The sequence below is a fragment of the Musca autumnalis genome, unplaced genomic scaffold (genome assembly GCF_047663935.1).
Source record: "Musca autumnalis isolate F117 unplaced genomic scaffold, ASM4766393v1 scaffold_2, whole genome shotgun sequence".
Taxonomy (NCBI): Eukaryota; Metazoa; Arthropoda; class Insecta; order Diptera; family Muscidae; genus Musca; species Musca autumnalis.
In genome coordinates, this window is record NW_027411755.1 from 34900964 (window position 1) to 34915766 (window position 14803).

Sequence of the window (14803 nt, forward strand, 5' to 3'; positions counted from 1 at the left end):
TGATGCACACATGTATGTCAGATCCTAAGGTTAATTCAGTCAATTTTATCAGAGTAGGAGTAGCTGCCATCATTAGAGTATTTAGGACCATCCCAAAATCATGGATGTTAGGACTCGTATGTCGGATATATTCACTGAACTATAGCCGTAGACTATCCCCGCATTTTCACATACAACATCAGGAACCTATGACTTATCCTGATGACGTTATTTTAGTTTATGGTACTAAAATAAGTAATTTTTCAAAGTCCGATCTGGGTTATCAATATTTTCCATATATATATTCACCATAGATATTTCAGAAACAGTTTGGATCGTGCACACATAATCTTCTGAAAGAATTTATTATCAAAAAACTTCAATAAAATATATTTTGTGAACGCAGATAACGAAAATGTGAATAAAATGGTAGAATATGGTCCTAAATCACATATAAAAAGCGAATGCTTCTGGAGATGTTAAATATAATAGCTACAAATTTCTTTTGTTCAGAGACTCATAATGAAATTTGATTTGGAACATTTCATCTTTTGACACAACCCCCAAAAAGTGAGGTATTTTAGGAGATTTTGACTCAGTATGGAATAAATTTTAATTAAGAGTCTAAAAGTTTAACAAATAATTTCCACCTATAATATCTAATTTTGTAACGTCATTTTCTTAACAAAGTATTTTACTCAGATATCTAGTTTGTTCTGGGACTCACAATGAAATTTTGTGTAGAATATTTCTTCTTTTAACACCTTTCGTCTAGAACTAAATTTCATGTTACTTTCATGCATCAACTCGAAAAAAGAACAAAACAAATTTATTCAAAAAAAAATAGTTGGGTGTTTTGTTGGCAAATTTGATGTATATATTTTCTTGATATATATTGCAAATACATATTTCATTTATTCGGTGACTTATATTGAAATTTTATGGAGATTATTTTTGTCTTTGACGTCTTCTATCTAGAATGAAGTTTTGTGGGACAAAACTTAATAAACTCAGATAAAGTACAACATTAACCCTAAAACGTGATTTTACTTTTGGCAGATTCCTGGCGTTTAGGTACGATTTAAAGTTTTGGTGTATTCGGGGACCTATAGTAAAATTTTATGACAAATAATTTCGTAGAATATTTTGATCTGATACGATCACATTTTAAAGGAGTTTTTAAAAATATTTGAAAAAAGTGACCAAAAAGACCCCTTTAGTGACTCACATGAGGGTTAATTTTTTTCCATAAAAAGATACCCCGCATTGTTGTCTGCAATATTGCCAAAGACACTTTATACCTAAAATGCAAGGATCCCAAGGAATCTGATGTCGAATATTTCAAAACCTTTAGAAATGGGCGGAACTTGCCACACCTATTTAGGTTACTTCGCGACGTAAACATTCAAAACGCCGATACACGTGTCTTCTTTTTTCGGTCCTCTTTCATAATCTGGTCGAATTATCTTGTAATTATTTTTTGTGTTGTACAGTGTAATCAACAATTGTTAAGAACATGTTTTTAATACCCTTAGCCTTTAGGCTAAAAAGGGTATATACACTTTCATACGGTCAAAATGCGCCTCATCGAAATAATGGTTTTAGACCCCAAGTATGTTTGGGCGAAATGTGTTTCAGACAATTTGGAGTTGATTTAGCAATGTCCGTCCGTCTGTCTGTCTGTCTATCTGGTACTGCTACCTCCCACACAAAAGTTTCAAAATGTTCGGAAAATTTGTAGGCATGATAAATAACTCTTGAAGGGAGTAATCGATTTGGTCCATACTTTACACATCGTGAAATTTCTACCAGACATAGATGAGGTTCCAATATTGACTCAATCGGCCCACTCCTTCGGGTACCTCCTACACAAAATTTCGAATAAGTTCAGTTTAGGACCTGCTCTCGAATCGCTTTGATTTTTGTTGCAACAACTTGTATTCACTTCCCCCCATACGATGCTACAAGTTTCATCAGGGGCAAGTTCATACTTCCTGAGAAAATTGCCGGAAAGGTGCAAAAAGCCCCTATGACACCTTATGTTGTGTTTGGAGCGCAAGATAACTCTCGAACGGATCTGTCGATTCGGTCCAAAATTTGGCCTTCGTAATATTTTATCAAAACATAATTTAAATTCGAAGATGGGCTATATCGGTCCACTCCTTCAGGTACCTCCCCCACAAAACTTCAAAAATGTTCGGAAAAATTTTGCGCACGATAACTCTTGAAGGGAGTGACCGATGTAATTTATACTTTGCACATCCTAATATATCTACCAGATATAGATGAGGTTCGAATATGGACTATATTTGTCTACTCCTTCTGGTACCTCTCACACAAAATTTCGGATAAGTTCACTTTAAGACCTGCTCTCGAATCACTTTGATTTTTGTTGAAGCGATTTGCATTCGCTAACTCCATTACGACGGTAAAAGTTTTTTCAGGGGCAAGTCCATATTTCTTGGAAAAACAGTCCGGAAGGTGTAAAAACCCCAATGTCCCCATATGTGGCGGCCATGATATCTCTCGAACTGTTCAACCGATTTGGTCTTCGTCATATTATATCCAAACTTAGTTTCATGGGCAATACCGGTCCACAACTTTCGGTACTTCCCCTCAATATTTAAAAAATGTCACTAAAATGCTAGGACGATATCACTTGAATGGGGCAACCAATTTGGTCCAAACTTTGGATCTCCTAATATTTTATCAAAATTTAGTTTAACTTCTAAAATGGCCCATATCGGTCCTCTCTAAGGGTACCTGCCCTACAAAAGTTCAACATTTGTGTCTTGGTGCAGTTAATTCCTAATCCACATTTTTATCGGCAAGTGTCCAAATGTCCAAAAAGGGCCACAAAATTCCGAAGAGATCTTAAATACATTCGATCTGTCCGGAGGTGAAAGTTTCGCTTCACATTGGCTGAGGGTATATATCTGTCGGCAAAGTCGACTGACACTTTTTTACTTGTTTCCTTTCAATTTTACTTCTTGTTTCTTCGAAAATATTCACTGCAACTGAAAATAACTGGTTGCTAAAAAATAGCCGGTTCGTCAACTGAGATTCGTAACTTCAGTTGAAGGTTGCCATACATAAAGTAATTTTGACAACTGACAACTCCTCTCAACGATAATTGCTATCGATAATCGACCCCTTGGTTAAAAATTTGAGATTTTGTATGAAAAGATTTTTGATGCAAAATAGCTAGAGGATTCTTTTAATCCCAGCGACAATCACTTGTTAGCATTGGTGAACTCATTTCTTTAATATGCAGAAAACAATGGCGCCCAATGTGGGGTTTTCCTACTATTTTTGCAAAAGGAAGTTATGTACTTGTTCATATGACATCAATCATCAATATCAATCTGAAAAAGTTCAATATCCGTGAAGACTGCACGTGACCACATCCGATTGTTAGTTTTCCGAGAGAGAGAGAGAGAGAGAGAGAGTAAACAGACTATGTGTGTATAAAGCAGGGTCGTGCTTCTTTGCTTAGACCGTATAGTGAGGGCGCCCACTGAGTTGTTTTTGGATTTACTTCTCTCTCTCACGTACAGTGTAAATGAATGAAAACAAACAAAAACATAATGTGGTTGTTGCTTTTTTTCACTCATACGTTCATACATGTCTTCGCTTTGGCTGTATTTCTGTGGTCGTCGCTGGTATAAAGACGGGAATCCGCGAAAATCTGTTTTGAAATCTTCAACCTAAAGTCCCTGTTTACACAGGGAAAGTTGATGGGAAAGAAAATTGAGTTTATGGGCAAGGGAATAGAGAGGAATAAGAGGGGGTACACACACCTCTGTACTGGCCAATTCTGTTTTGTTTCGTTTTTCTTTGTATACAACCTGAAGTTGGCTGCAGATTTGTTTTTGCATTTTCTTTCATTTTATTTTCTCTATCGAGAAACAAACAACGGCGAAGACAATTAAAAAAAACCTATTGGAGGAAAAACAATTCGAAATAAGTGGAAATATCGAAATTTAAATGCAATTCAAGGGTTTCTTTAATAATTAATTGTTTATCACTCACGTCCATTTTTACTTTTCATTACAATTTTGCCTTGGCTTTGTTTTTGAACGGCGCAATGAGAAAATGAGTGTGAAGAAGAATAAGAAAAATTATAAACAAACATGATTTCCGTGTCTAAACAACAAGGAAAATTTTAAAAGAAATTGAGAAGAAAAATTTTCTTTTCAGTTTGAATGTCTAAACACGGCCAAAGCGAGTATATATCATGAGAATATGCCTTAACATTCTAACACGGTAGAACAAAGAAGGTAAAGTAAATACTACACCAAATACAACTCAACAACAACCACAAAGGAGTTTGTTTTTGTTTGTAACGTTACTCCATATTTACATTAAGCAATTTTCCTTGCGGCAAGGAAAATTGCTTAATGTAAATATGGAGTTACTGCCACCGGTAAATGTAAACAAAACAAGGAAATGTCTATAAATTATTAGGATTTATAAAACTAATATTTTTCACATTTGATTGAATATTTTGAAAAACATAAATGAAAATTTGTTACATTTTCAATATCATTCCACTAAATGGATAATTTCACTCAAAAAGAATTCTTCCAAAAATGTTTGGGGTCGCTAAAAATTCATTGAAAAAGGAGAAGCTGTTTCAAACTTTTGTTTTTGAAATCATAGAAGCACATGTTCATTATGGCCTGGGTACATAAGCTGCCTCGCCTGGTTGCCTTGCATTCCTGCTTCATTTCTGGCATAATAAAAATTAGAGAATAAAGAAGGCCGAGCAAATTTCGGCAGCCAGGCGAGTCAGCTTATGTACCCAGGCCTTTAGGGCTTTAATTTTTTCAAATTTAACAAAATATCACACTTATTAAAAAATATTGTACCGCTTATATAAGAGGTGTTATAGCGTGCGGCACGTTGTTCGGACTTGGATGAGGTTACATATCATTGCATCTTCTTGGCCCGCCACTGTCCCTTTTTCCGCTCCGACATCGAGACGGGTGCTGCTTTTGAAGGCACGACCGTTCTGATGTCTTCGGGTCCGGAGGCGTCCTTCTGCTCGTCTCCGCAAAAGTCACCACTGGTGTCCGCAAGGAGTTCGGGCAGCATGACACTTCCGATTTTGGTGTTTTCCTTGAAACCGCTGCACTCTTAACAGCCGTTGGGCTGGAGGGTGCAGTCGTTCCAGGAGTCGGAATCCGATCAACCGGAATGGGGATCTTCTCCATGTGAGGGTACTTGCCCTCAAGTCTCCTCGCAATTCGAATCCTCACGCCAATTAGTCGGATTTCATCTTGACTTACGTCAATAGAGTTCTTGCCAACAAATTTGTTGCAATACTTAGCGGCTCTTTTATATTCATGCCGATTCTTCTTTTCCTTGGCCTTACTGCTCTTGTTGGTCGAGGTCTTAGTGGAGGGTGTCACCTCTTCCAGCACGACTTCTTCCTACATGACGTCCTGCCTCGGAAGGGAAGGCTTATCGGTTCCGACCGATGGATTATCCCCCAGGGGAGTTCTACTCACTATGGTGAGGTTAGAGACCCCCCCCCTTGAACTGAGGAGAGCGCTTCCTGACATAAGGGATTCGTCTTCCCAGTTCCAGGGGGGGGACTCTTCTGACTCATTCTGTGGGTCTCTCTCTGCCCCAGGAGATCGAGCAAATCCCAGCTCTGCATAAGGATGTTTTGACTAATCCTGTCCATTGTCGAGGTTGTCAGGGTCTCGTCGGCGCCCAAGGATGTTTGCGGTCGTTGAATAGTCGCACTTGGTGCGTCGTTGTCCATTGTCGTAGCAAGGGTCGATATAGAGGGTGGAACGAGGGTGGAATATTGATAATTACCAACCATAACTTTTCCCCCATCTTCTTGATGTATGCCAGTAAAATTTATTTGAAAAATGCTCCCAAATGTTTAATTAGAAAATGTTACAGATTTAATAACAATGCGATACACACTTCTTACACCCATATATGTACATATGTATGTACATACGTTCAAGGTCGGTGAAACAAATTATTGATTTAATTTTGTGAATATTCATTTACAATGTATTCTCAAATTTGACTTGCAGTGGAATATTTAAACCAAAAACTGGTTTTTTCATTCAAAGAAGAAAGAAATCTGTAATCCCGAAGCCTAAACAAAAATAATTTATTTTGAAATAACAGATGAAAGGTGGGCTACTACTTTTCATTTTGCTTGTAATGAATTTTAAAAGCAAACAGCATATTTGAAATGTGGATCACAGTGGCATTAGATTGGGGGAGATTGTTAATTTCTGTGTAGACAGTTTTTTTCTGATAGTAAGCGGAGAAAGTTGTGGGAGATTGATTGAAACATTAATCTATTTAGCAGTCAATTTAAGCTGCTTAATGAAATACAAATTCAACCTAGGTTTATTATGGTTTTTTGTTATCAGAGATGGATCTATAGAATCACTAGTCTATTGGAATCAAATGTATGACAAAGTGCTGTGATATATATTATGATATGATAATTGAAATCAGTTTGATTTTGAAAAAAAAAACAGAACCTTTTCTGTCGATAAAAAGAGAAAAATGTTAATTAATAGTGAACTTTCTTTCAAACATTACATTGATGCGTTATCGGGTAAAATTAAATCCTTGCTACGTAGGATTTATGATTGCAACATGCACTTACCTTTCCATATAAAATATGAGATTGGTCATGGTTTACTTAGGTCACATATAAGGTATTGATTTGAAGTTTTTACTGGTACTGTTGGTTTCCATCTAAATAAAATAAAGCGGCTAGTAAATGCAATACCGCTTCGTCTAGAAGAAATCATGTCTAGAAGAAATCATGTCTAGAAGAAATCATGTGTCGAATTATGTCATGAGAATTCTTGGATGTACGTTCAACAAAATATGTGCATTTTCGGAATTTGATTTAATTTTATAAAATAATCAAGACTGCTAAACCAGTCTCAATGTTTTTGGTCCTCGGGGGAACCTGTAACCCCTAGAGGACGCGTCCCCAGGTGGCGGATAGGGGAATGCTTCCCAGATATGGGTGGTAAGGGGGAAATCAAATACCTCTCGCGGACCAACAGGTAGCGGTGTCTGTTTCCACAGTGGGCGGCTGCAAACAGCGTCTGTACTCTAAGAAGAGCGGCTGAAACGAAGACGGTAAACTTTAAACCCATCAGAAGATAAGGGGAAATCACTGATGTATTTATCCCTTGAAAACCATATAACAATGAATGCAGAACAAAACACACGGCCCTCAATCTCCGGTAACTCGAGGGTGCTAAGAATCCCCGGAGGTAAAACCAAAAAGACACTTAATATTGGTACATGGAATATCCGAAGTTTATATGAAGCAGGTAAACTAAACAATACAATAGCTGAAATGGACAGACTCAATGTGGACATACTAGGAGTGTGTGAAACTTGGTGGCCAAACTCTGGAGATTTTATATCTCAAAATGCCAAAATATACTTTTCAGGTAACTCGGATAGAAATCATCGGAATGGAGTTGGCATTATAGTGAAAGAACATATAGCCAAAAGTGTCATCGGATTCATTCCAAAATCTGACAGAACTATGATAATAAAAATATCAGCAAATCCAGTCAACGTTAATATAATTCAAGTCTATGCACCTACAGCAGACAAAAGTAATGACGAGATTGAAACCTTCTACACTGAAGTCGAAGAACTAATTAAAATAACAAAACCGCATGAAATAACCATAATCCAAGGCGATTTCAATGCAAAGGTAGGACGCGATATAGTTCAAGGAGTAAAAGGAAGATATGGTCTAGGAGATAGAAATGAAAGAGGTGACAGACTCATCGAATTTTGTCAGGAATTTAAAATGAAAATTACCAATACCCTGTTCACCCTACCGCCAAGAAGGTTATATACTTGGAAATCCCCCCAAGATAGAGTCGGCAATGTAATAAGAAATCAAATAGATTTCATACTTATAAACAGGCGACATTGCTCATCTGTAAGAAAGGTCACAACATACCCTAGCGCAGATGTACCATCTGATCACAATCTTCTGATGGCAAAAATCCACATAAAACTAGCACGTCAATCAAAGAAAACACGAAATCGAAACATTGACATCGGAAAACTCGGAAATCCTACAATAAGGTCTGGCGTTTCTTCTCAAGTCAACACAGAGTTAATCAATATCAACAGGAATGACGTGGAAAATATATGGAACAGTGTGAAGACCACAATCAATTCAATTGCACGTAACACGCTTGGAAACTACACAAAACCAAAAAGTAAAAGCTGGATGACTGAAGAGATACTTCAACTGATGGATGAGCGTAGAAAATACAAAAATAGTAACTACGAGATGTATTGGGAAATCAACAGGGAAATTCAAAGGGAAGTGCGTATAGCCAAAAACAACCATCTTAACAGTCAATGCCAAGAAATTGAACGACTGATGACACTGCACGACGACTTTCAATTACACAAGAAAATGAAAGAAGCAGCCGGCATATACAGAAATAATAATTCATCAGTCCTTTACAATAACAATAATGAACCCGTTTTTGAAACCGCTGAGAAGAAAAACATCTGGAAAGAATATATTCAAAACTTATTCAATGATCCTCCTATGACTACCGGATATCACAGCAAATGACAGGCGAGGCAATAACAAACAACGAAGTTGAAGATGCAATAAAATCCCTCCGAGAACGAAAAGCCACGGGTCCTGATGAAATACCTGCCGAGATACTAAAAATGATAAATGATAACAATATTGATCTGTTAACGAAACTATTTAACTATATTTATGACACCGGAAAATACCCAGAGGATTGGCTGAAGTCCACATGCAACGACTACCGACTTATTAGCTTGATGAGTCACGCCTTAAAAATTTTTCTGAAAATTATACATAGACGGATATACGAAAAATGCGAACAAGAAATGGGCGAAACACAATTTGGTTTTAAAGAAGCAAAAGGAACCAGAGAAGCACTATTCTGCGTACAAGTGTTGGTCCAAAAATGTTGAAGTGTCCATAAAGACGTTTTTATGTGCTTCATCGACTACGAGAAGGCATTTGACACCGTACAACATGACAAGCTCATTGATATTTTGGCGTCAATTGGAATAGGGGGAAAAGAAATTAGATGCATTAAAAGTCTGTATTGGCACCAAACCGCACATGTTAATATCAACGGAGAAATGACCGAAGAAATATCTATATCCAAAGGAGTAAGACAGGGTTGTACTCTGTCCCCACTACTGTTTAATATATACTCGGAAAAAATATTCAAAGAAGCAATAAATAACACTAAAGAAGGAATCCTCATAAATAATGCTTATATAAACAATATCAGATACGCTGACGATACTACACTAATAGCAGACAGCCTATCAGGTTTACAAAATCTTGTCACCAGACTAACTGCGTGTAGTGAAAGATATGGATTAAAATTAAACATCAAGAAAACTAAATATATGATAATAAGCAGAAAAAACAATTACGAAAACATGAATATAATAATTCACAACACTCCACTCGAGAGAGTGTCGAGCTTCAAATATCTCGGGTTCTCAATAAATGATCAGTGGGATAACTCCAAAGAAATTAAATGCCGGATAGAAATGGCAAGAGACGCCTTTCACAAATATAGAAAAGTTTTGACAAGTCATGATATTAACATCACAACAAAGACAAGGTTCATAAAAGCCTACATATGGCCAGTACTGTTATACGCAACGGAAGTATGGACTATAAAAGCAGTAGACGTCAAGCGATTAGAAGCATTCGAAATGTGGATATATCGGAGAATTCTTAAAATCCCATGGATAGCTCACGTGCCAAATGACGAGGTCCTACGCAGATTAAACAGAACAAGAGAACTCTTCAATCATATAAAAAGGAGAAAAATTGCATATCTTGGGCATATAATGCGAAACTCAAAATACCACATTCTACAATCAATTCTACAAGCCAGTATAGAAGGAAAGCGTAGCAGAGGAAGACAAGAGATGTCCTGGCTCCAAAATATTCAACAATGGACAGAATTCCGAAATGCAGAAAATTTAATAAGTGTCGCAAGAAATAGAGAATTATTTTCTTATTTTGTCAATGATATATAAAATATTATACATGAAATGTAATATGGTCGCTAACATTCGAATATCGAATATGCAATAAAGAAGAAGAAGAATGTTTTTGGCCTTGATGGCTTGTATTACAAAATGAATTGAACAAATAAAAATAAATAAAAAATAATATTAAATAATAATAATGAAAATAAAAAACTCTCATCAATGACCATCAGAGAATCGCCATCAACAATATTAAAGAAATAAATTTAAAAAAATAACACTGTACAACACAAAAAATAGTTACAAGACAATTCGGCCAGATTATGAAACAGGACCGAAAAAAAGAAGACACGTGTATCGGCGTTTTGAAAGTTTACGTCGGGAAGTAACCTAAATAGGCGTGGCAAGTTCCGCCCATTTCTACAGGTTTTGAAATATTCGACATCAGATTCCTTGAAATCCTTGCATTTTAGGTAAAAAGTGTCTTTAACAATATTACTGACAACAATGCGAGGTATCTTTTTATGAAAAAAATAGACCCTTATGCGAGTCACTAAACGGGTCTTTTTTGGTCATTTTTTTTCAAAAACGTTTAAAAACTCCTTTAAAATGTGATCGTATCAGTTCAAAATATTCTACAAAATTATTTGTCATAAAATTTTACTATAGGTCCCCGAATACACCAAAACTCTAAATCGTACCTAAACGCCAGTAATCTGCCAAAAATGAAATCACATTTTAGGGTTAATGTTGTACTTTATCTGAGTTTATTAAGGGTTGTCCCACCAAACCTCATTCTAGATAGAAGACGTCAAAGACAAAAATATTCTACATCAAATTTTAATATAAGTCGCCGAATAAATAAAATATGTATTTACAATATATATCAAGAAAATATATACATACATCAAGTTTGCCATGAAAATACCCAAATATTTTTTTGAATAAATTTGTTTTGTTCTTTTTTCAAGTTGATGCATGAAAGTAACATGAAATTTAGTTTTAGGGCGAAACCTATAGCTCTGCGTGTTGCGTGTGCGTTCAAAAATACAAAAACAAAATACATGTATTTGTTGTTGTTTTCAATTTGAAATACATGTATTTTGATTTTTTGTATTTTTGAACGCACACGCAACACGCAGAGCTATAGGTTTCGCCCTTAGACGAAAGGTGTTAAAAGAAGAAATATCACTTACTTAGCTGGCCCATTACAGAAAATTTGTTCCATATGCCGAACTAAAAAAAAATTTCCATTTCTCTCTATTTGTTGCTTCGCACTCTAGAATACCGCGCCTTTTCATCTCATCATCCACTTGTTTGCGCCATCTATTCCTTGGCCTGCCAATTCTGCGTGCACCGCCAAGCGGTCCGTATTTATACGCCTTTTTAGCGGGTTCATCATCGCTCAGTCCGAGCTCAATGGACGCATTGCGCGTCGACACCATCAACTTGGTCTTTTCGCCGTTTACCGCCAGATCCACTTTAGCAGATTCTCCTTCGACCTTCATAAAGATATCAGTTACTTCTTTTACTGATCGGCCCATGATGTCTATATCATCAGCATAAGCAAGTAACTTGTGGCTATTGGTGTAGATTATGCCACTTCTTTTGACGTTTGCCGCTCGTATAACCTTTTCTAGCAGGATGTTGAAACCTCTTTTGGTACCAAACTCTTCGGAGAGGTTCTTTCCTATTTTAACTGAGGACCTCGTGTCAGTTAAAGTCATTTTACAAAGCCGGATGAGCTTTGCGGGGATACCAAATTCAGACATGGCTTGGAATACCTTTGAACGCAGCGGGCTGTCGAAGGCTGCTTTATAATCGACAAAAACGTGGTAGGTGTCGATCTGCATCTCTTGGGTCTTCTCCAGGATTTGTCGCAGGGTAAATATCTGGTCAATGGTGGACTTGCCAGGTCTAAAGCCGCATTGGTATGGTCCAATTATCTCGTTGACCATAGGCTTTAGTCGTTCGCAAAATATCCCTGACACGATCTTGTAGGCAATAGGGAGTAGACTTATGCCCCTATAGTTAGAGCATACAGTCTTATCTCCCTTCTTGTGGACGGGGCACAAGATACTCAGGTTCCAATCGTCGGGTACTCGTTCTTCCTGCCAGATGGTGCTAACTAGCTGATGAATACACCTTATCGGCGTGTCGCCTCCGGTTTTGAACAGCTCGGCTGGTAAGCCATCACCTCCTGCTGCCTTATTATTCTTCAGCCGGTTAATTGCTGTCTTTAACTCATCTTGACTGGGCGGTATACATTCAATACCATCTTCTGGGATTGGATCTGTGGTATCTTCGTCGTCTTCGCTGGATACCAACAGGTTTGTAAAATGCTCTTTCCATATCCTGAGCACACTATCTGTATCAGTTACCAAATTACCTTGCTGGCCTCTACAGGAGGAGGTGCCTGTACCAACGCCATCAGTTTGATGCGTCACTCTTTGGTAGAATTTTCAGACTTCACTCTGGCTCCAGTACATCTCGATTTTTTCACACTTCCGCTTTTCCATCTCTTTCTTTTTCCTGCGGAAAAGACGTTTCTCCTCTCTCCTTTTCTTCCGATATCTCTCTCGTGCGGTACGCGTTGCTACGGATTGTAAAGTAGCCCTATATGCCGCATTTCTCTTCAGTAGCAGCACGAAACTCCTGATCATACCATGGATTCCTTGGTGGAGATCTCTGGTATCCAAGTATGGATTTTGCGGCTGTTTCCAATATTTGCCATTGCGCTGATATGTTATCGGGATGAGGATCGATTAAGCAATTGGGCTAGTTGAGTGAAATATGCTGTGGCTATCTGTTGTGATTGCAGCTTACCGATGTCTAACTTTCGTGTTGTGCCTGTTCGTACTTTGTTTGCTACGGTTAACCGGGTCCGTACCTACAAAGAACTGGTAAACTGTTTTCATCGATTGGACATTTTCACAAAATCACTCTACAGACCACATTTATTGTCCAATCGATGAAAACAGTTTACCAGTTCTTTGTAGTGGCTAAACAAGTAATCCTACAAAAAAAATTTGAAAATCGGGTCAGATTTTAAAATTAGCTATATAAAGGGCCCATGGAAAATTTGAAGCCCAAGTGGCACGTGTTAACATATTCCGATTGAGCTTTAACTTTGGCAATCTTAATTTTTAACAAAACTAAAAATTTTAGGAGGGTGCCGTATAAAAAAGTCCGACATCGATTTTTTTTCTTTGAGTAAAAAACAGTCTAGTGTTTACACTAGCCATTAATGTCATATGACCCGAAATAAAAACATTCCATATCTGTCCACACAGACAATGTGGAGACGTAATTTCACTGCATTTTTTGATGGTGTGGACTCGAAAGTAAATGGCGTAAGGAAAATCCTCAATATTGCACACATTAGCGACTGTATAACGATGGAAAATTTCAGGTCATATGACAATCATGGCTAGTGTAAACACACCTTTACTCAGTTACAAAATGAATTGAATAAATAAAAATAATAATAAATAATCCGAGAATCACCATCAACAATATTAAAAAAATAAATAAATTTAAAAAAATAATAAGCAAAACTTACGACATTTTTAAAATTCGGCTTTTAAGTGTTATCCGCCTAGTGGCTCGTTTGAAATACTACCAAACTTCTGTTTTTTGAAAAATATTTAATTCATTTTTGATTTCAATAAAACAAACATGTTCTAAAACAATAGGAGTTTGGTTGTAATACGAACGAATTTGAATTAGAATCGTCTTAGACAAATAATAAAAAAATGTACACAAAATACCTTCGCATTCAATATATTTCCTTCATTGGTGCTTCATGTTATTTTCATTTTCAAAAGCATTTTTTCAATCTATATATTCCCACTGAAAATTGTCATTTCACAAGTTTGATATGTTGGAGATATATGTATGTAATACGTCCGGTGACACAGGTGACACAGCTGGTTAAATAATAAATCACATCATTGAAAATCCAAAAATTTTTAAAATATTTATTACAATTTGTTTCGATCACAATTTAAAATTAGTATTCAATTCAATCACCAATTGCCATAATTCTGTAAGTATATTTTAATTGCTAAATATTCAGTTTTTACATTTTTCCCCGAAGTTGAAATTACAATATTAAAACAGCAGCTACTCGCTTCACTTTCAGATGGCATTAGAGTGTGCAGTAGTCGCACAGGAATGGGATACTTCTAAAAATATACAAAGAAAAATATCACATTAATATATGTACATATATGCAACGACAAAAATTAAAATAAAAAAAAAAATATTTTTTTTTAAATCCACGCTATGGCTTGTCCCTGATAAAAAAAATATTTATTTTTTTAAATCCACGCTATGTTGGGGCGATTTGACAACCTTAGTGGGCGTTTTTGATTCCTGGGATTGTACTGAGCAAAAAAGTCCAGTAGACCACATGTCTACGGTGAAAATCGAGCCTCCCGATTTTGACTTGAAGCTTTTTACCCTCGTTTTTTTTTTGATATTTTGGCATAACTATTGAGATATTCGATCCAACACAAAAATTGTAGCTAAGGCAAGGGGTAAGGCAGGGAATACTATAGTTTCGATTCTCGTCACAGAATCTCATCAGTTCCCTTGTTTTTATTTTGAGATTCTGTGGCGAGAATCGAAACTATAGTATTCCGTGCCTTACCCCTTGGCGAACAATGCCAAATCTTTTCCACTAATAAACTAATTGTTTTAAAATATTAAAACAACAACAATAGGATTAAGCCAGACTATTTTGAAAAAAAAAAAAAACAAAATTGCAAACGCTATCCCA

At 36.6% G+C, this 14803-nt stretch overlaps 1 protein-coding gene across 1 annotated transcript in view; it reads right to left on the reverse strand.

Moving 5' to 3' along the window:
* Positions 1 to 13973: 13973 nt before the first annotated feature.
* Positions 13974 to 14803, reverse strand: part of LOC141392208 (angiotensin-converting enzyme-like) — a 29438-nt gene continuing 28608 nt past the window's right edge. Inside the window, exon 12 of the mRNA XM_073965162.1 lies at positions 13974 to 14207. Coding sequence (XP_073821263.1) covers positions 14161 to 14207 — 47 coding nt within the window. The 3' untranslated portion in view covers positions 13974 to 14160. The remainder of the gene's footprint in view (positions 14208 to 14803) is intronic.